This window comes from Corylus avellana, chromosome 9, assembly GCF_965113065.1.
Source record: "Corylus avellana chromosome 9, dhCorAvel1.hap1.2, whole genome shotgun sequence".
NCBI lineage: Eukaryota > Viridiplantae > Streptophyta > Magnoliopsida > Fagales > Betulaceae > Corylus > Corylus avellana.
In genome coordinates this window covers 20,520,379-20,543,277 of record NC_142498.1, presented here as the reverse complement: position 1 = coordinate 20,543,277, position 22,899 = coordinate 20,520,379, and the positions used below count along the sequence as shown (strand labels likewise).

The window sequence follows — 22,899 nt, the reverse complement described above, 5'->3', positions numbered from 1 at the left end:
CACTTTGTCCTCATCTGCCCATAGAGGATAACACAGCTACCACTTAGGGATTTTTCCCACCTTCCTTCTCTTCTCTCTAGTTTTGTTTTTTGTTTTTGTTTTGTTTTTGTTTTTTAAGGGATATACCGATAGAAATAATAGACTTCATATTCTTATTTTGTTTTTCCATCTTTTAACCATTTTTATAGTAAATGGATGAATCCACCATTAAATTTGTGTGGGATCTACATGAATTAACAAATTTAATAATTAATCTATTAAATTTGTAAAAAAAAAATGGTTGCGTAACATGCCTCATACTAATACGACAAAGATATACATTTGACAACATTTCTTCCAGGGATTTTTTTTTTGTTGCACAGGTGGATAGAAGTCATAATCTTATAAATTCAGAAAGAGCCCAATCACTAATTTTATTACTTCCTAAAATTCAAGAAGTGTGTTTTTTAATTTATTTTTTATTTTATGACCGTAAGGGTAGAAAGAGAGAAAAACGAAATATTTGAACTAGCGACTTTCGCTCATAAATCTTAATATTTAGCCAATTGTAATACTCTTTGGAGGTATGTTACGCTTCATTCTTTCGATTAATCATCCTTTTTTGTAAATTTAATAAATCAACGATTAAATCTGTGAACTCATGTGGATCATATATAAATTCAATATTGTATTCATTCATTCACTATACGGAGATAGTTTTTTGTATTATGCAATAATATATGTTTCTCTCTCTATGTCTTCGTGTAAACAATGCCGATTTTTATGGTACCACTCAACCTAGCTGATCATTTTTCATTAGTCTTCTTGTTTTGAGTAATGATGCAAAGCACGCGGCGTGCGTGGCACGCCCACGCACGCCAGTGCAAAAAATTTTTTTTTTTTTTTTATACACTACACATTACCGTTTTATTATTCCTGAAATGTGGCAAATTGTTTAGATTTATTAAATGATGAATCCTTTTTGGCGGCATCTTTCGATTTGAGTCATAGTGCAAAGATCCAAAATTAGCATCAAATGTCCGATATAAATTAAAAGATAATTTAATAAATACTCTAATCGTAGTGTCTGTTTTTAGTAATGGGCTCGTTTGGGTGTGGGATTTTTTTTCTTTCTATTTTACTCAGCTGAACTCAAAATTGTAAATATTAATTAAAAAAAAAATGTTGAGATTATGTTTGGCATGGATTGTTTAAAGAATATAAAATATGGTAATAATAATAAATCAAATTAAAAATTAAAAATATATATAATTAAAAATTAAAAATAAAATTGGGGTGGTTGAAGTGGCTGGGGTGCCCACCCCTGAGACTCTGAGGGATGGTTCAGCCGCCACCCTTAAATATATATTTTTTAATTTTTAATTTTTAAATAAATTGATAGAAGTTGAGATTGGGAAGGAAATCCTTCCCAAACAAGCCCAGGAAGGTTTGGCCCAAAAAAAAAAAAAAAAAAAGCTGCACAGGGGCTACTCATCCAGGGAGAGCTTACGTCCGTCCATTGACACTCCACTTTGGTTTCGAAGTGGAAGCCGAAATTTCAAAAACAACATAAGTGGCGGCTGTCGGCCAAAATTTGAACAACATTGTCTCCACCGCACGCGTGGCCCTTCCCTGCTTGTGGATTTACTGTGTATATGTGCCTATATATATATATATGCAGCAAAATAATGCACCCATGGTAGCAGGTGAAGGAAAATGCTTCCCCTATTGCCCCGTGATCAACCTTTCATTTGCTGCTACACTCTCCTCGCTTTAGGTGCCGTGTTGTTTTTAACATGTCAAATAGTGAAGACGATGAAGTACCAAAGAAGAGAATCAACCGCTGGTATTCCTCCGGGGAGTCTAGGATTGCCGTTGATTGGAGAGACCCTGCAGTTCATGGCTTCAATCAACAGTGGCAGAGGCTTCTATGACTTCGTCCGAGTCCGCCGTCTCCGGTAAACCGTAAACCCAGGCCTTCCGTTTAATTTGTATTTTCTGATCACCCGATCTCTTCAGCTCAGCACCCTAATTATTAAGGCCAGCCTAGTAATTGTTTCAGGTACGGGAGCTGCTTCAGGACGAATCTGTTCGGGGAGACGCATGTTTTTGTGTCGAGCACGGAATCTGCCAAGGCGATCTTAAACAATGACGGGGGGAAATTCACGAAGAGATACATAAAGTCAATCGCGGAGCTGGTGGGAGATCAAAGCCTTCTGTGCGCGGCTCACCAACATCACAAGCTCATCCGTAGCCGGCTCGCCAATTTGTTCTCAACAACCTCTGTTTCAGTCATCATCAAACACTTTGATGAGCTGGTTGTCGAAACTCTTAGCCGCTGGGAACATCGAAGCACTGTCGTCGTACTCGATGAAGCACTTGAGGTAAAATAACTAATCCCTCTAAATTTCTGTGGGATTTAATGAAAAATTATAATTAAAAAAATAACTAATCCCCTTAAATGGGGCCCGTGCTTTTCTTAGTCTGTGGCCCACTTAGTGGTATTATAACCAGAGTCACAAACACTGGATATTCGGCATATCTCAGTTCAGGCCCAATAAAAGTCTTACAAAAAAACTAGAGCTGACCCAATGGGCCGAGAACCTGAGCAGTCTACGAATGGTTGAGAGTTCATCTAGTATTTGATTTGGGGATTATTATTTGGTGCAGATAACTTGCAAAGCAATGTGCAAAATGCTGTTAAGTCTAGAGAGCGGGCATGAAGTGGAGATTTTGCAAAAGGAGGTCGCTGAAGTTTGTGAAGCAATGCTTGCATTCCCGTTGAGGTTACCTGGGACAAGATTCTATAAAGGCCTCCAGGTAAACCTACGCATAAAAGCCCATAAATCTGAAAACTTGGGCTTCCTAGTCAATTGGCTACATGACAATTATGTTGCGATTAAATGAATATGTTGTTCCGTCATTTAAAAATATTTTAAATCTTGGCCGTAAAATTGAGACTAGTAAATGACAATTCAGGCCAGAAAAAGAATAATTAACCTACTGGAAAAGGCAATTAGTGGAAGAAGAAGAAGTGGCACAGAAGCTTATCATGAAGATTTTCTACAACACATGTTGATGGAGGATGATACAGCATCTAGTGATGAAGCTCCAAGGCTAACAGATGCAGAGATTAAAGATAACATCATAACCATGATTATTGCAGGTTAGTAAAGATGCCAATAGCTTTTCAATATCTTTATAATTAAATCCCAGGGGATGATTCTTGAATTTCTTGCCAAGAGCATAATTTTCCTGAATGCAGCCCATCTTACATAACATGCAGGTCAGGATACAACAGCAAGTGCAATCACATGGATGGTCAAATTCCTGGATGAGAACCAAGAGGTCCTTGAGACACTTAGAGTAAGTGAATGCAAGTTTATGCGCAATACCGTTAGTACTTAAAGATTCGAACTCAAAACCTTTGTTTTGATATTATTTTAAATTATTATTTATTTCAAAAACTTAAATTAATAATTAACGTTACTGTGTTTTTTTCCAACTCTTCTTGAATGCTGATTTGCTGATTGGAGCAGAATGAACAATTGCACGTGGCAAAAAAGACTTCACATAAGTCATATCTTTCACTAGAAGATCTTAGTGAGATGCCTTATGCTTCTAAGGTACTCACTAATTCAATTTCACTCTATAGAACATATGGAAAATATATTGAAATATTTTCTATTTAGTTAATTGTAATCAAATATAGAATATACGAAAAATATTATATATTTTACATATATTCTGGCTTCGAGTAACAGATATGGGCATGATTCACGAGTTGTAAAACTAAGAGTCTCCAATGAACGAATTTTTTTTGTGTAAAAATAAATGATGGAAGAATTGCTCCAATGATGATTAGTGGAATATTCCAGTGTTATTACTAGAGGCTATCTTCATCGTTTTCTTTTTTAGATGAGAATTTTTCGGTAATTTTTTTTCACATATCCAATCAGGTCTTAGGCAATTCGTCTATCTATTAATTTGGGCAAGTGTGGCTCAAAAGAACTCTCTCATATTTACTGTCAGTAGCAAAATTACTAAAAATCCATATCCGTGTGCATGCATTTGAAAAGTTAAATACATGAAATTAGAAAAAAAAAATTAAATAAATGATGGTCACTCATGTTGTACAGGTTGTGAAAGAATCCTTAAGAATGGCATCCGTAGTACCATGGTTCCCAAGACAAGCCCTCCAAGACTGTGAGATTGAAGGTTTGTGTTTATATCATGGTGTGGGAAGGATATTATACTCTACTTCAGGCTTATTTAACCTAATTTAATTTAATATGATTTTGACACTGTAGGATTTAAGATCAAGAGAGGATGGAACGTTAATATTGATGCTAGATCGATACACGTGGATCCTGTGGTGTACAATGATCCAAACAAGTTCAATCCTCCAAGATTCGACGTAGGAATTAATCTCAATTAAAAAAAAAAATGGCAAAATTAATTTCGCTAGAGAGAGTAGCAAAGTTTTGATGAGGTTTTCTTGGTCTCCCATGGACAGGATGAGTCAAAGCCATACAGCTTCTTAGCTTTCGGGATGGGAGGGAGAACTTGCCTTGGGATCAACATGGCCAAAGCCATGATGCTTGTCTTTCTCCACCGTCTCATCATCACATTCAGGTGAATATTTTCCTTTTCTTCTCATAAAATCCGGCATACCCAAATACTGGCCGGACTGGGATCTCTTAGAAATTAAGTTTTTGAATTGCAAGCAATTGAGGATGCCGTTTACTTGTTCCGAACAAATACACTACTACATTAACTAGGTCCTGAATTCGAATTTGTTAAGGTGGAAGGTGATCGACCCCGACAAAAGAATAGAGAAATGGGCGCTTTTTTCAAGACTAAAAAGCGGCTGTCCAGTGCATGTGACAAAAATCAGCGAGAATATTACATCTGATTCAATTCACAGAGGATGAGAAGATTCTTTGATGTGTGAGATTTAAATGTATGCATATAAATGACTGGGGGGTCGTTTTTTATTTAAATAGTAATAACGAATAATTGATATGATGTAAAAACTAAGAGAATGTTAAAAAAATGAAAGAGTGGGATGAATAGTATTGTGCTGAAATCATGTCAAAACCGTTTATCAAACGGATGCGGACTCTAGTTTGTAGCATTATTCCGGTGTAATATTAAATGCAAGCATGAAGAACTCAAGAAGCATAAGGACTCTCAGCAGTGAGGCATCTAGACAACAAATGTGGAGACAAATATTTGTTTTGATTAAGCTTTGTTGCAATATCAGGTTCCAACATATGGATTATACTTCTCATTTTGAAGGCTCATGCTATTGTTTATGATGTTGACTTGGGGAAACAAATGCCTAATTTGCACTTGTTTATATACTTGTCTTTAGTTGTCGCATGCACGCGCTATATATAATTAATCAAGTGTTAGCTGTTAACATATGGTTTGCTTGTTGGTAGAAAAGTACAGGCTGGCCTGGTTGGGAGGAAGGGGGAGGAGGAGGATAAGGATTTCAAAGCTAAGGCTGTTAGTCTGTTAGATAAGGATTTCAAAGCTAGAAGAGTTTTTGTCTTTCGTAAGTACCAACTTTTTTTATGTCGTGGAACCGGAACAATTAAAATTTGAAAACGAATCTCAAAATAGAGAGTGTTAGGTTATATGTCCTACGTTGTATTAATTCTATTCACTGCATTGTGGTCCTACATTGCTTCATTGTATATATACTCCTACATTGGCCATATATATATATACACGAACATTGCTTTTAGTGTGATTTAATATACAATCTTATTTTTTATAGGATATCAAAGTTACTTTTTGTGGACTTTTTTTCCTTCGGTTATCAATTTTCTCTACTCCATTGTTGTCGGTGCTTTATTTAGCCTTCGTTAGACTTACTTCTCGAAAACTAAAATTAAAACCCGGTTCACAAGGTGTAAACATGTTGATTTGCATCTTTTGAATTTGGCTACGATACCATATAAAAATTTGTGTAATATATAAAATAGGAAAAGAAAAGTGGAAGCAAATAGAGAAAGTTTATAGACTTAAGCTTAGTTACTGCGATAAAAATCCTCTCAATTTCAATTAAAATATACTCAACTTAAATGACATATAGGTTATTTTTATATGTACTTTTTTATCAATAGTAATTTTAGGCACTATTGTTTGTAAAGTAGGCTTAGCATGATGACATGTCATTTAAATTTTTTAAATAATAAAAAAAATTATCTTTCCGTTTCTCCCTTTTTCACTCCTAGTCATGTGACCATATCAGATAATTTGGTTATCACGATTCACGGGATTGTTTGGATGTACTAATCGGTTGAAATTAGTATGAACCATGACTGTCGATTATAATTTTATAGATGAGACAAAGACAATGGAAATAAATCTATTTTTTTTTAGAAAGGAATAGCAACGCCAAACAAGCCGGATGGACCAAGTTTTGGGCCTTTTTTTGTACGGAAGGAAAGTGGTTTCCAAACAGAATTATTGGGATGATTGTGTGGTACAACTGTTTGTGGCCTGGCACATGCGCCCCCCCGGAAAAACACACAAAAGTACAAAAGCAGGAAAAAATTATTAAACAACAAAACCTCTTTGATCCCGCTTGTTGCATAATTCATAAATCCAATCGATAAGAGCAAGCTGCCTCCTTATAAACAAGCCCCCATTATTACCTTATATGGGCCCCTAATTCACCCAAAAAAAAATAAAAATCATAAAGAAAATAAAGCCCAAAATCATGGAAATTTAAAAAATAGGGTTAAATTCACTTTATCTCTTTAAGTTTTAGGAGTTTTTCAATTCGAATTTCAATGTTTAAAAATTGGCAATGTACTCCCCTAATATGTCAAAAAATTTCAATTCAAACCCTCCATGACTAATTTTCGTCTAATTGGATATAAATCATTTCACGCGCGTCTCACGTGGGATTTTGATGCTCTCTATTCTAATTTTACCCTCATTAAAACCTATAAAATTACGTATTACCCTCAATTTCATAGATTTTAATGAAGGTAATCACGTAATTTCATAGGTTTTAATGAGGGTAAAATTGAAATAGAGGTCATCAAAATCTCACGTGAGATACATATGGGATGATCTCCGTCCAATTAGACGAAAATTAGTACAGGATGGTCTGAATTGAAAATTTTTGAAACATTAGAGTTCAAATTGAAAAACTCAAGAAATTTCATATGGGTAAAGTAAATTTAACCCTAAAAAATGATAATAAAAAAAAAGAATGTTGTTAGGACTCTAATTTTACCACAAAAATCTCTATAAATTGGCATAATAGTTCATAATTGATAAAAACAAATAAAATCAAGAAAATTATAATACTACATACATTTAAAAAAGTGGAGGGGACAAAAAAAGAAAAGAAAAGAAAAGAAAAGATGAGAAAGAATTAGAAGACTTTGTGATGATGATAACTTTAACACAACAAATTAAAAAGGTCATCAATCTTCCACTTCCACAGATCTTCGCGGCTTAGTGCAGGTAATTATGACAACCCAACTAAAGGAGATTAGCTGATTAGGCAGTCTACTACTCTAGCAGGCCTAAGGTGGCTTTCCATGAAGAAGATTACAAACTTTTTAACGAAAATTAGGCACACTAGACTCTTTCTGTATTATTTTATATCATTGCAATGATGAAATTTGAAAAACCAAACATTTCACCTTGCGAGGAGACCGTCAATTATATGTTCATCATTGATCTTTTTAGTATAATTCTGATTTAATATGGTTTTATAGTAAATATAATGAGTTTAAGAATTTACGTGTTCGTCGTGCGAAGATAATGTTAGAATTTTAATTAAATAATCGAACAAATTATTTCTTATTTGTTTAAATTTTTGGAATATGTGGTGTTTTAATATAATTGTGTAAATTATGTGACATCAGTAAGGATATTCGCTGATTTTGGGCCCATTAATCTTCTTCAACTACCTCAATTGCTTTCATTTGTTCACGTGAAAATAGCTTAAAAATATTAATTAAATAATTAAATAAATTATTTTTTATATGTTTAAACTCTTGATTAATTATTAATCATCATCTGCTTTCTCAACTGCTTTTCATATTGATGTAATTAACATGGAAAAGGGGGGTCAGTTTAGTGGGGTAATCAATGTAAAAGACAGAATCATATGAATTGCTGAAAAGAGAAACTCGTGGAATCCCTGCGCTCGAGGCAAAGAGAAGGCACAAGCCGAGGGCAAATGAATTGATCTTGACAAGTCAAAATAGGAAATTTGTCCCAAATGAAGCCAATACGACCAACGACATTCATTCAACGATGCTTCAAACAATTGGTGGAAAAGAAACCCTTCATTTAGGTTGTACTAAATGACCCAACCGGCATCTGCACAACCTTATCATCCAACAGGGACTTTCGTGAAGACTCGAAAATATAAGGGTCATAAAATCAATCAATAGTGTCTATGGGTCTACTCAGCTCCCTGAGTTTTGATGGGATGTAAATTGTAAAGTCCCTTTCAGTGTCACAATCTGAAGTGAGAAAGCAGACAGGTAGTTACTCACATAATCCCCAATTTCACCCCCACCGCCCCCCTTAATAATGGGTCCATGCTCCAAAGTCCAATTAAATTGAAACAAGTTCATAAATCAAAATTTTCAAAAAAAAAAAGCTTCTACTTTAGTTTGATTCCTGCATAATTAAGTGAGTTTATGGGGAGGAAACAAATAAAAAAATAATAATAATAATTAGGAAAAGAAGAGTTCCCTATGAATTATATATATATATATATATGGATTCAACAGGCCAACAAACCTGTAAACTTGAACAGAGCCCAAACAGATCAAACAAAGTAAATATGCAAATATATCTCAGAATCTGATCGACATAAACACATATTAAACATCATCAAAAATTCGGAAATTCCATGAAAAGATTGTCACATCGTAATACCCTCAGAACTGGGAGTAAATATATCATTACTGTACATCCCAATTCTTAATTTAGGATAATAAAAACTAGTTAGAAAACAAACCCAGATAGGTTTTCATTCGTAATACTAAATAATATCCATTAATATTTACTCCTTCTTTTTGTTCTGTTTTATTGACAGAGTTCATGCTCCAGGTATCAGAGTGAGGGCCAAACTTGACTCGGATTCGTGTTTTGTTGACTCTTCCCTCAGAATTTTCTTGTTTTCTGCAATGAACTCCTCAATTCTGCGATTGAAATCATCGTTGTTCAGTTTCTCCATGGAGTACGAGAACGATCTCCTCGCCGGTTCCTCGCCGGGCCTCACTATTTCGCGGCGTATCTCCGTCTCCCATCGCCGCAACTGTCTTCGAGATGTCTCCCCAATTCGCAGCTCGAACTTCTCCGATTTAGTCCTCCGGTAATGTTTTTCCGGCATAGCCTTAGCGGAAACTGCACGAACCGAATCTGGCTGGACTTGAGGGACCGTACGCTGGGTGATAGTGGAAACCGTGAGATAATTATCGTGAACGGGAGAGACCGCATTCTCCGAGCACACGATGTGTTTGTCATGGAACGGCGCCTCCTCCGCCGGCGGTTCTCCGGTACCGAACCTCCTGCCGGACTCCTGGTTTTGAAGGAACTCGTCGTAGACATTGACCTTGGCCTCGTTTTGGCCGGACGAGGCGTAGAGGACTAAAACGAGCACGACGACGAGCATGAAGACGTAGAAAGTGGAATCGAACAGGGAGAGGAATCGCCGGGAAAACCCGCTGGAGATTTCTTTGACGACCGGAAGCCAAGTAGTGGATTGCACAAGCACAACGAAAGCAGCACAGATTTGTACGACCCACTTGACCTTTCGCTGCCGATTATACCTTCTCATAGCATTGGCTTTCTCAGCCTTGACGCTGTCGATTTCGTAGGATGCCATATATTTTCGTTTCCCAAACCCAAATAAAAAATAAAATAAAATAAAAACTGATCGTGTTGGGAATTAAATGTTCAAACAACAAACGGCTTTGGTAGAACAAGTGTCAAAGGCTCGTGGGTTTTGCTTGTAAAAAGAAAGGGCTAAAAAGTTGTTCGTCTGGAAAGATTTCCCGGGAAACAGAGTGCGAGAAAGGGAAAGAAAGTGAGGGAAAATTAGGCAAAAACAGAGGGATAGATTGGTTTAGTAGCTTGGGATTTTTAGCTTCATATTATTGGGCTTTCGTTGAATGCAGAATGGAAAAGACTCTAGGCGTTGGTAGATACCTGTACTTGCCCCTCCTTTTATTGAGCCATGACCATCAATAATTCCGATTTTCTTTTTGTATTAATTAATTAATTAAATAATTAAAAATAAATAGTAATTAAATATGATACAAAAGTAAAGTTTTGAATGTAAATAATGACGTTATAGTTATCCCATTTTTAATTAAATATTATTCATAAAAATAAAAAATAAAAATAAAAAAAGTGTTACTCTATTTATTTTTATCAGACAATTTACATGAAAATGAATAAAAAAAAAACATTCCTGTGCATATGTATGTATTCATTTACTTATTTATTTATGTGGTGAAAGGACTGAGACGTTTCCACTCGTGGGGAGTAGTAGGGTCCGTTTGTCCGCTGACTGCATAGACTTAAAGGACGGACACAAACGCCTGCCAACGGGGCATTTTCTCTGTCCCCTTCCCAAACAATTTAGAATTGAGTAATGCTATTAGCCTTTGACCGTCTTTTTATTTTCTTAAAATTGATGAAACTTTTTAAATTATTATTAAATTAAAATTTAAGTATAATTCATCTAAAATTTAATGGTGATTTTAAAAGCCACATCAACTTTATGAGGATAAAAATATGAGATATGATAGAATCTAATAAAAACTCCATATTTTATCTATAAAAATGTCACATTTTCTTTTTGTTTTGTCTTTTTTTTCTCGAGACATGCTATAATCTAATAAAAACTCAACATTTTACCCATAAAAGTCCATGTGATAAGATGCCACATCATATTTTTAGTGGAGGGAAAAAGACAAAAAAAAAAAAAGGATTATGTGGCATCTTGCCACATAAACTTTTATGGGTAAAATATAAAAATTTTATTAGATTCTAGTGTATCCCATTATGATGACATGTGGATACTAATAAGATTTAAAATTGCTTGGCAGATAACATATGCCACAACTAGCGTTAGTCATAGTATAGTATATTAGAGTGATGTTTTCTTCTATACACTAATTAATTACATTTAATTTAGATATTTTTTTCAAGAGACTAACATAAGAATTATTTAAAATACATTATGTTAACTAGTGTGAATAATTGCAATCAAGCTCACAATAAAAAGAGATCTTTGATAATGTTCACGCTTTAGGCAATGTTTGGCTATGTTATTGTTCACGCTTTATTTTTTAAAACATAATATTAAAATACTATCACTTTTTTTTTTTTTTTTATTTCATCATTCTTCTTTTATATTACATTATTTACTTCTTTTTATTATTTAAATAAATCTAATAAAAACCTCTCACAATTACAATAGAATAGACTTCAATTGAAGCAAACAAACAAAAATTAGAACCAATTCGAATCCAAAGTGGGATATAGGATAGTATTCTAAAGCATCAATATCCATTCAACCAAAAAAGAAAAAGACAAACCAAAAAGCAGTATTCACAAAATGGATTTGCATGGGAAGCTCATGAAATTCAGAAAAGTGAAAAACAATAAAAGAAAAGAAAAGAAAAAACTCATGGGGTGGTTTGGTCGTGGGAGCTGATGAAACCCATGAATGATTGATTGATTCAATTGAAGAGAGAGAGGGAAAAAAAAAAACAAATGGTGTTAGGAACTGACACGTACGGCCAAAAGAAACCAACTTGACAGAGTGTCAATAAGAATTGGCACAAAAAGAAAGAAAAAGTAAAAATCTTCCGTCAAACACGCGAGACAGACTGTCCAAGTGTCCTTCATTTACTAATCCACCATAAAAAACCCGATATAACCCTCACGGTTTTGGTAACTTTTCCACGTACCCTTTTTGCCTTTTTCTTAATTTGGGATAAATGGATTTCTTCTGCCCTCTCCTTTTTTCTTGCCCAAGTGTAAGGATGAGCGTTAATTCCTTCACGGGGATATAAAGTTGTGAATTGTAAACTTTGCGTTTTGCGTTTACGTGAGTTAAATGAATGATATTAAGAGTTTGTTTGGAATTGTGTTTGAGGAGTTTAAAAATGCTTTTAATACTCAAAAAGTCAATTTGAAAAAAAACGTATTCGTTTGGTAAAAAAATTAAAAGCGCTTTTAAGGGACCAAAAAGCCTAAAAATAAAAGTTTTGTCCAAAAGCTTTTTTTTTTACTTAAAAGCTCTATTTCTCAAACGCAATCTCAAACCGGCTCTAAGAGTATGTTTTGGATTATATTTGAGAAAAATAGCTTTTAAGTTCAAAAATGATTTTTGACAAAAGTTACGTTTTATTTATTTTTAGAGCTTGTTTGAGATTGCTTTAATAGTCATTTTCATGAAGTGAAATATTTAATTGAAATATGCGATAAATTGACAGAATCAAAGTTCAAACTCAAGACATTTAGCTCTGATATCATATTAAATTATCACTTGTTTTAAAAGTTTAAACTGATATGAAACGTTTAATAATTACTTTAACACAAATTTCTAATTATTTTACTATCAATTATTGGTAGGGTGTTGCAGTCCGTCCCTTACATGGATGAGTCCTTGCAAATCTTGAACAGTAAGGGTGCTACAGTAAAACAAAACAAAAATGCTTTTGCTTTACTCATCAAAGAAAAAAAAAAAGGCTTTTGCTTTTGAAAGGGTGGGCATTTTTTGGTTTTTTTAATAACTAATTGTAATTATTGTATTGGTATGAGAAATAGCCTTTTCGGGAAATTCTTGGACTATAGATATTTTTTTTATCACTGTATAATTTTGTTAGAAAAATATATATGTGTCAATTCTATAGAACTAAAAAAAAAAAAAAAGCTTGTTTAGCGTCCTTTAACATATTATATTATATACGCTTTGTAGGAAGCACTTTTGAAATCATTGAGTTGTGAATATAATGTCTCATTTTTACAACTGTGACATAAAGATTTTCATTATTATATGTATATTCATACCGTACATTATTTCATATGCACCAACAAAAATAGTATTCAAATACCCCCTTATTACTATTTTCCCCAAAAAATGGGCTCGGCCGGTGGTAGTAATAACAAGGAGTCATAAGAGGAATCGACTATTGTTTGAGCAAGAATCCACACTCTCGCCCAATACAACATTTGACATATTTTATAGTAAAAGTAACCATTTGACTTTTTTTTTTTTGTGTTTTTTGGGCATTTGAATACTTTGTAAAACATTTTAATGAATCAGCAATGGAGTTGGCCTACAAATTTTCAACCAAGTTTTTGCAGCCATGCAGTGAGAAGGGTACAATGGTAAAATTAGGCAGACAGCCAAAGAATTGTACGTTCGCCGTGTGAACACCGGTCTCTGCCAGTCCAAGACCGGAATTCACTGGGGAACCTTACTCTTTCACACTTATTTTTGACTTCTTGTGTTTTGAATAGATTCTTTTCTTCTTCTTTTTATATATATATATATATATATATAAATAATTGACATAAAAAATCAGTTAAAATATATCACGTTAATCAACATTAAATGATTGAGAAAAATAGCATTACTATTAAAAAATTAAGACAAAGAATAAGAGAGGAATATAGGCTTGGTTCATTAATTTTTTTTAGAGAGTATATTCTTTTGTTTGAATTTATTTATTTATTTTTAAATAATAATGATTTCATTCCTCAAAATAAAAGTATCTGATAACATAAAGCTCTAAACAGCCAGAATAAATTGCTCTAATAACACAATATTATAAATACATCTGAGTATATCCTTCACCCATGTTTGCTCAATAGGACCTAAGAGAGCTAAAAGTACAAATAACTTTTAAGTGTTGTATGAGTATTTTGCACTTTTAATTGTTTATTAATGTTTTGTTTTAATAATAAAAAAGAAAGTTTTACCAAACAAAGCCATGATTTCCGACTGTAATGATCTCTTAAAATTTCTTTGAAATTATAAAATTATAAAATTATGGAAATTCAGGCTTTTTTTGCACCAAACCGCTTAAAATGTCATATACTATAAGGTGGATTATTATCGATGAAAATTTAGTATATTTTTATCACATTTTTGCTTTTTTGTTGTAAAAATCTTTATTCCATACCAATATATATATATATATATATGGGGCCCGAATTTAGGAATCTGAATCCAACTGTATGGTGTCGTAGCCTCCTAGGCAACAAATTAGGAAAGGTAATTATGCATCTCTAGGGTTTATTTACATGATTGACACTCTTTTACAAGACAAGATTTTCTGAGGATTTTGTCATGTTTCATTGTAATCATATTGCCTGCCACTTCCACTCTTCCAACTGTTCTGCTAATCATCCACCCATGAGTGGGAGGGAATAGGGCACTCGAATATGTGCACCTATTTACAAAGGTCCAAAATTATTAACAATTCGAATTATAAAATATCTTAAAAATTTCAATCTCTAAATTGAATTACTTTGCTGCAAAATCCACAGAAGAAAATGACACCTCGAGACCAACCTAACTTATTATTATAAAATTAATAACAACAACAATTAGAGATTAGAACATAGATACCGTAGCTCGTGTGCCAAATCCTAGGAGTGCTGATTGCCAACTAATCCCACCAACTTGCCAAATTATAGCTGAAATTAACCAATCTCAGTATATTAATTATAATTTACATGAAGTCATGAATACTTCAAAGTCAAATTAGTCCTTCCAATATATACATATGTAGAATTTGACTATATATATATATAGACAATTAATCCTCTCTTGTATGTGGATTCATGGCCGAAGTTGGTAACATAAGGATAAGATAATCAATATATAAAAAGGAAAACCAGCCATTGACGATCTGCCTTCTACCACTTCAATAAAAGAAAACAAACCAAAGGGGAAAAAGAAGTATTAATTAGGTCCCGTGTAAGATTTGAATTATACTTGTGGGGTTTAACTATGTAAATATGTATACACTTTCTTCTTCTTTTTTTTTTATTGATCATACATCACTATTTTGACTAACTATGTTTTCCTTTCTATGATATTGTATTAGTTATTTGTGACTTTTTTTTTATATAATAATAAAGGGTGTGGTCCAATATTGAGGTTAAATTCAAACAAAGGATATTGCTTACCAAAATAAAAAAAAATAAAAAATAATTAAAAAATAATTAAAAAAATAATTAAAAAAATAAAATAAAAATAAAAAGTGGCTTTTTAATGGATAAACTCATGACAGATTTAATACAAACTTTTTGACACTTACAGCAAGTGACTGAGCAATCCTTGGGTCTTGGAATGTTCAAAGAATCTTATTGCAGCCAAAAAAAATAAAATAATAAAATAAAATAAAAATCTTACCAAAAGGAAAAAAACAAAAGTTTATGTTAATGTGAAACTCAACCACCCTGCTATCTTGCAATATTTTCCATGGGATATTCTGCTTCTAAGAAAAGTATGAATAATTATCTATGGAAATATCATTGACAATAGTATTGTTTTTGGACAACTTGACTTGATAAGTATATAAGAAGGTAATTGTATTCCATTAATTTGTTTGGCATCACGATTTTGTATCTCATTCGTAAAAGATATTTTGTTTAAAATTGCATTTGAAAAAAAAAAGAAAAAAAAAAAGGTTTGATAAACTTGAAAAAATTCATGTTTTCGCACACCAAACACTAGGGGTGTGTGTTTTTCAAAAACACCATCTAATATGCTGAGTTGCGATTTTATCAGATCCTTAACTGCATTTTGTTATTTTTATTTTTTTAAATTGCACATTTTGAAACCACTAAACTAAGCAGATGTTAAGTTGAGAATCGAACTCAAGTTGTAAATTTTTAAAAGGTCTATTACCGAATGTTAGAAAACCCCAAAACTCACCGCCTTCATTATATTATCGTTGTATAAATCAACTGAATGCCATGATCTATATTTAATGAGTAATGTTTTATACAATATTTTTATTTTATAAAGTTGGCGTGACGGTTTTATTTATTTATTTATTTTCAAACAATGACCTATTCAAAAGTAGATAAAGACAAATAAGTAAAAAGTAAAATAATTATTAGAAAAAAAAAAAAGGTTTCTATCCTTGCATATATATGATGCATTTTCTCCCATAAATTTGCTAAATTGTATTTATTATTATTATTATTATTATAATTTTTTTTTTTTTTTTTGTAATTTACCTTTTGTATTGTATTGATAATAGGTTAGTGTGTACTAATTACTTAGATTCATAGGATAGGATCATATCAGTATTACCTTTCCATGTAAGCAGCAGGCTGGATGGGGTTTAACTTAAGGAGAGAGATCTGCGAGCTGCAGATACTACAGGCAATTTTTTGTAATTTACCTTTTGTATTGTATTGATAATAGTTTAGTGTGTACTAATTACTTAGATTCATTGGATAGGATCATATCAATATTACCTTTCCATGTAAGCAGGCAGGATGGCTGGATGGGGTTTAACTCAAGGAGAGAGATCTGCGCGCTGCAGATACCACAGGCACTGCCGGCCGTAGGGACTATATATATATATATATACTGTTAAGAATATAAATCATTTTGATTAATGAGGATTTAATTTGTAATTATTGATGATTTGATTTGTTATTAATTATCCTTAATTAAAGGGATTTGTTTTGTATTTGAAATTATGTTAAAGCTTATTTTCTTAAAAAAAAAAAAAAAAATTATGTTAAAGCTTTATAAATATAAATAGAGCTATGTAATCAAATCATTCACCAAGGAAAGATGTAGCCTATAACGGTTTTAGAGCCAGTTTGAAATTGCGTTTAAGGATCCTAAAAGTGTTTTTAACACTCAGAAAGACCGAAGAAAAAAATATTTTTGGTAAAAGCTTAAAAATGAAACTTTTGTTGAAAAGCTATTTTTAACTTAAAAGTTTTATTTTTCAAACGCAATCTCAAACAGGTTCTTAATGTATGGATGTAGACTATATGCCGAATCACCTTAATCTCTGAGTTTATTTTATTTCCTTCATTATTATTATTCTGCTTTTATATTTATCTTATTACATGATCTTATATATTCCTAGTCGACTCTTCTATCTTGTTGGTAGCATAGATTGATGCAAACTCCACAAAAAAGGATAGATAAGCCTTGCATTTGTCTCTCATCGAGAGCTGTCCGAATAAGCTGTAATTTGTCAGCGAATTGTAAATTTTGATTATAAATTTTTTACAAATTAAAACAATCTACGTCACACCTAATTCTATTAGTTATTAAATAATTAAATTTTATTATTATTTTTTTTTTAATTTATGTTAAATTACGAGACATTCATTTGAACTGCCACCTAAACGTATAAAAGTATATATAAATTGTATTACCTAAGCATTTTTCTTTTCTTTTTGAAAAAGAAAAGTAATGCCAACGGAAAAAGGACAGGCTAATGCTACGGCCTACGAGTTACAGCATGCCTAGACATCTATTTGTGATTTCTTTAATTTTTGTTGTTAGAACTTAGAGTCAAGTCATCAGATAAGAGAAGCATAGCCAAACGCAACCTCAGCCCATTTGCTAGATTTCATCGTCTTCTACAGTTAAATATTCAGCTTAGCTAAAATTTGGAATCACTATAAAAATGTCGCTTTTACTCAGGATTCTCTGTCTTTCTTGGGAGACCATAATATCATTGAAGATTCAGCTTGATTATGCTTTCATTTTTGAGATACGGATACGTTACGGTTTTCTTCGTTTTTCGTTTTAAAACAAAATTATTAACAAATAACTAAAAATACAAAACGCTTAAAACTACACTTTATTAAACAAAACAAAAAAACCATTTAAAAAAATGAGGCATATCCTTAGCCTACTAAAATGGGCTTTCTAGGCTTACTATGATTAACACCAAAAGAATCAAAGCTTAACCTTAGCTGGAGGCTCATGTGGGCAGAGTGTAGGATGGTAGAATAACAATAGCAATCTGCATCCAAAGTGAGGCATATCCTTCACACAAACCAGGCTTCCAATTAAACAAATGAGATGTTGATACAAACACCATGGAAGCCCTAGTCCAACATCATCAAAAATCTCACCTTGTCAAAAAAGGTGTCGAGAAATAATTTCACATTGACTGTAAACAAGATTTTGGGCATGTTTATAAGGATTGAACAACCCTCTCTTATTGAACCAGTTTTATGAGATGAATTAGGCCCAAAAAATTTTACAAAATGTTTCATCTCCTGTTAACCTAATAAATAGACCAATAGCAAAACAGTAACTGTAATAAAATGTTATTGCCACAAACCATGTGACGTTCCATGAGAAATAAAGAAGATTTTATATCACACTTATAAAATTTGAAGTGAGTGATCCATCTGTTCGTGATGAGAGTGAAAAATGTATTTGCCAGGAGGATGTGAATAGCCTATGGCTATACAACAAAAAAGATAAATTGCTTGGGGTACAATAGTTTTTATTGTAGTCCCTTCACAAATACGACTAACGATCCACATTTTTTGAAAATAAAGTTTATATTTTGGTAATTAGTGTATTCACTACAAAAAATCATTTTTTTCTTGATCAAAGTTTTCTGACGTGTCATAGTGTCTGACATGTCAAAAAACTTTTTTGACGTAGCATTTCTGACGTGTGTTGAAGGTAAAAAACATAGGAGTCAGTAATTTTTTTTTACTAACATATTACTGTTTGACACGTCAAAATTTATTGACGTGTTACTATTTGGCACGTTAATAAATTTTATTGACGTGTTAAATTTTGCCATGTCAATAATTTATTGACGTGTTAAAATATAACACGCCAATAAATTTACTGACGTGTCAAAATTGACACGTCAGTTTATTTTAAAAAATTATTAAAAAAAAAACTAATTTTTCTTTTTTAAAATTTTTTCTGGATTTTTTTTTTCAATTAAAAAATTTATTAATTTAAATTATTTTTCAATTAAAATAATTTTTTCACCAATTTTGTTTCTCCTGCACGTACGCCATTCTCTCTCTCCCTCTCTTCTTCTCTCCATTTTCTCACTCTCTCTATCTTCTTTTCTTCATTTTCAAAAACCCAAACCCAAAAAATCTTCAAAAAATAAAAAAACCAAATAAAAAAATCAACTTGAAAAATCCAAAACCCAAACGTCAAACCCAAAAATCTTCAAAAACCCAAAAAATCTACTTATCTTCTCCCCTTTTTTTTTTTTTTTTTTTTTCTCTTCTCCTTTTCTTTTACTTGTTCCCTCTAGAGGGAGCTGGCCGTGCATAGAGAAGAGGGAGATTGAGAGAGGAGAGAGAGAGAGAGTGGGGAAATAAAAGAAGAGGGAAAGAATTGAATATCTCACTCATTTTTTTAGTGGTGTGCTAACATTTAACATATCAAAAATTACTGAAGTGTGAAACTACCATGTCAGAAATTTCTGACGTGGTAATTTTACACGTCAATAATTACTGACTTGCCAAATTTTGCCACGTCAGAAAAATATATACTGACGTGGCAAAAATTCGTATATTGTAGCCACGTCAGAAATTGATAAATATTTTGTAGTGATTAAGTGTCACATAAATTGTAAAATCGATTTGTAAATATTATATGATAATCTATACTTTAGTAGCAATGTAGTAAACGGGTGAATTTGTAAAGAATTATAATAAAAGTTGCCCTCAATGAAACATGACATGTATACTGGGAAAAAGAACAGGCTAATGCTACGACCTACGGGTTACAGCATGCCTAGACATCTATTTGTGATTTCTTTAATTTTTGTTGTTAGAACTTAGAGTCAAGTCATCAGATAAGAGAAGCATAGCCGAACGCAACCTCAGCCCATTTGCTAGATTTCATCGTCTTCTACAGTTAAATATTCAGCTTAGTCTAAAATTTGGAATCACTATAAAAATGTCGCTTTTACTCAAGATTCTGTCTTTCTTGGGACACCATAATATAATTGAAGATTCAGCTTGATTATGCTTTCATTTTTGAGATACGGATACGTTCTCTTTGTTTTTCGTTTCAAAGCAAAAATATTAACAAACAACTAAAAATACAAAACGCTTAAAACTAAACTTTATTAAACAAAACAAAAAAACCATTTAAAAATAAGGCATATCCTTAGCCTACTAAAATGGCCTTTCTAGGCCTACTATGATTAACACCAAAAGAATCAAAGCTTAACCTCAGCTGGAGGCTCATGTGGGCAGAGTGTAGGATGGTAGAATAACAATAGCAATCTGCATCCAAAGTGAGGCATATCCTTCACACAAACCAGGCTTCCAATTAAACAAATCAGATGTTGATACAACCACCATGGAAGCCCTAGTCCAACATCATCAAAAACCCCACCTTGTCAAAAAAATTGTCGAGAAATAATCTCGCATTGACTGTGGATAAGATCTTGGGCATGTTTATAAGGATTGGACAACTATATCTTATTGAACCGGTTTTATGAGATGAATTGGGCCCACGAATTTTTTCAAAATGTTTCATCTCCTGTTAACCTAATAAACAGATCATTGGCAAAACAGTAACTGTAATCAAATGTTATTGCCACAAATCATGTGACGCTCCATGAGAAATAAAGAAGATTTTAGATCATGCTTATAAAATTTGAAGTGAGTGATCCATCTGTTCATGATGAGTGAAAAATGTATCTGCCAGGACTCAGGAGGATGTGAATAGACTATGGCTATACAATAAAAAAGATAAATTGCTCGGGGTATAACAGTTTTTATTGTAATCCCTTCACAAATACGACTAACGATTCACATTTTTTGAAAATAATGTTTATATTTTGGTAATTAGTGTATTAAGTGTCACATGAACTATATCGATTTGTAGATATTATATGATAATCTATACTTTAGTAGCTATGTAGTAAACGGGTGAATTTGTAAAGAATTATAATAAAAGTTGCTCTCAATGAAACATGGCATGTATACTGGGAATCAGAGATATGAATGGTGAAAAGAAAAATCTCCTACAGGCACAGAAAAATGTGGTCAGGATTTTGTGGAATCTCTGGCAATTGTAACTGCCACTGCAGGAAATGAAAGAGGTGCCATGCATAGGTATTGTGAGCTTCTGTTAATTTATGTTTGGATCAACTATGAACAACATATCGAATTTCATGCTTCATATTCATAACAGACATTTCCACAAACAGATAATATGTATTTCGTTATAGGACAATACATACCAACAATCCCAATTTTCCCAATGTCAGGAAACGCTTAAAAATAGTCCGAAACCCCCAAATTCCACACCAATTTTTCCTCCGTCTACTTCTTCTTGCCCCCTTTGACCGAAATGGCTTTGCGCTTTGAAGGAAGCACAATCTCCCCCTTGAGCACGGGGATGTCCATGATCTGCGCGATGTCTCCATACCTCTTGCGGAACTTCTCGACCTGGTCGGCGTCGATTAGGAGCGCCGAGCGGTTGCCGAGGTAGAAGGGATGGTTGCCGGACCACACGTCCACCGAGTAGTCCTTCTGGGTCCCGCCCGTGGTCATCACCAGCTCTCCATTGCAGTACACCTTTGCGTCCTCGTGGAACTGCGGGTGTATATCCTTCTTCCTGCACGTCACCACAGGCCGGTAGTTCTCAACCGCTCTCACCTGAAAAAAATAAATTAAATAAATTAATATTGTTATTAGTATAAGTTTTAGAGGGGCGTGGATGGGTGATTGGAGAATTTGCCTTGTTGGTGATGGGAAGGAGTGGACAAGGCTTTCCTTGGAGGAACGTGTTCGTCAGGCTTATCGCCATTTGTGTGTTTTGAGTGAAACGGGTGAAGATGAGGTTGTAGGTGACTCAGCCTTTGCTTGTAGTAAGAGAGGTGGGCTCGGGTTCTGGGTAATGGTTCTGGGCTAGAAAGGTTCTAGCCCATGGGCCATCTACAACGTCACTTTGGGTCTTAAGTTTAGACTTGTGATTTTGGTTTGTAACCCGAGCTATTGAAGATGCACGACCCAAAATGAATTTTGACCAAAAAAAAATAAAAAAAATTATAGCGGATGACTTGATTTTAATCTCTGACATTTTTTTTTGTGGGGGTAGAAGAGCCGTATCAGTTATAATAAGAAATAAGAACAAGGCCGCATGTGTAATTTGTCTTCTAATCGTTTTGGTGTTCATCGAAGTTACATATAATTTTTCTTCCCTTGGTTTTATTCTACTTCTGGAAACTTGAGACGTGTTCTGTTTGATGTCTCTTTTTCAGTGGTTCTAATTACACTGAACCCCATGCTTGCCCTTTTTTTTTTTACCAAACATTCCCGTCCATATATATCGTCCATGTGTTTGTGAGACAACCCTTCACCAGCTGCCACTCATCACAAACAACAAATATCTTTAATAATTCAACTCCTTACCCATACACACTCACTCATCCTCGTGTCCACACCCCCTTTTGCTAACATTATGGGCTCTGAGAATTGAAAATATTATGATAAATAAGTAACATTATTATAAAATAAAAGATTTTGTGTTTGGAATGGTTTTTTATGTTTTTGTTTTGTGAAAACTTTTTGTTTTATTTTTAAAACTATTTACTAAATTATTAATGTTGCAAATATAAATAGGTTTATTTATAAATCTGTTTTTATATCAAATAACTATATAGTTTAGGATATATACAGTATATTAAAAAAAAATGCTATTATTGCACATAAATAAATTAAGATTTTATAGTGTGACTGTGTGAGGTTCAATTGCCGCGTGTCGATATGACTCTTGGAGTTGGTGGGGGTTGGTTCTAAAGTGATAGGGATCGAACTCCCGAAGATGGGCGGGGGTCAGATATTTTCGACGGAAGGACAATGACATTATCCCACGTGGCTGTCACCTTCAAGGACTCTGTCCTT

At 33.3% G+C, this 22,899-nt stretch overlaps 3 protein-coding genes across 3 annotated transcripts; 1 reads left to right on the top strand and 2 right to left on the bottom strand.

Annotated features, from left to right (window-relative positions):
* Positions 1–1,695: 1,695 nt before the first annotated feature.
* Positions 1,696–5,307, top strand: CYP722A1 (cytochrome P450, family 722, subfamily A, polypeptide 1). The gene is made up of 10 exons (XM_059604987.2): positions 1,696–1,937; positions 2,042–2,363; positions 2,650–2,799; positions 2,959–3,145; positions 3,266–3,345; positions 3,519–3,605; positions 4,119–4,197; positions 4,290–4,396; positions 4,496–4,614; positions 4,784–5,307. Exons 1-10 carry the CDS (start codon positions 1,696–1,698, stop codon positions 4,911–4,913), a joined length of 1,503 nt encoding a protein of 500 aa, XP_059460970.2. The 3' UTR covers positions 4,914–5,307.
* Positions 5,308–8,819: 3,512 nt separating this feature from the next.
* Positions 8,820–10,155, bottom strand: LOC132190350 (uncharacterized). Its single transcript, XM_059605320.2, has one exon. It carries the CDS (start codon positions 9,857–9,859, stop codon positions 9,071–9,073), a length of 789 nt encoding a protein of 262 aa, XP_059461303.2. The 5' UTR covers positions 9,860–10,155; the 3' UTR covers positions 8,820–9,070.
* A 10,998-nt stretch (positions 10,156–21,153) lies between these two features.
* EMB2184 (Ribosomal protein L31) lies at positions 21,154–21,849 on the bottom strand. The gene is made up of 2 exons (XM_059605099.2): positions 21,734–21,849; positions 21,154–21,651 (listed from the first exon to the last, which is right to left on the bottom strand). The coding sequence occupies exons 1-2, from the start codon at positions 21,800–21,802 to the stop codon at positions 21,316–21,318; spliced, it is 405 nt and encodes a 134-aa protein (XP_059461082.2). The 5' UTR covers positions 21,803–21,849; the 3' UTR covers positions 21,154–21,315.
* Between the last annotated feature and the right edge of the window lie 1,050 nt (positions 21,850–22,899).

What these genes read in the sequence shown, in the direction of transcription:
- CYP722A1 (XM_059604987.2), top strand. Translation starts at nt 1,696, where the DNA reads ATGCTTCCCCTATTGCCCCGTGATCAACCTTTCATTTGCTGCTACACT. An exon ending in CCAAGACTGTGAGATTGAAG is followed by an intron (nt 4,198 to 4,289) that starts GTTTGTGTTTAT and finishes TTGACACTGTAG; the next exon opens with GATTTAAGATCAAGAGAGGA. An exon ending in TCAATCCTCCAAGATTCGAC is followed by an intron (nt 4,397 to 4,495) that starts GTAGGAATTAAT and finishes TCCCATGGACAG; the next exon opens with GATGAGTCAAAGCCATACAG.
- LOC132190350 (XM_059605320.2), bottom strand. Translation starts at nt 9,859, where the DNA reads ATGGCATCCTACGAAATCGACAGCGTCAAGGCTGAGAAAGCCAATGCT.
- EMB2184 (XM_059605099.2), bottom strand. Translation starts at nt 21,802, where the DNA reads ATGGCGATAAGCCTGACGAACACGTTCCTCCAAGGAAAGCCTTGTCCA. An exon ending in TCCTTCCCATCACCAACAAG is followed by an intron (nt 21,652 to 21,733) that starts GCAAATTCTCCA and finishes TATTTTTTTCAG; the next exon opens with GTGAGAGCGGTTGAGAACTA.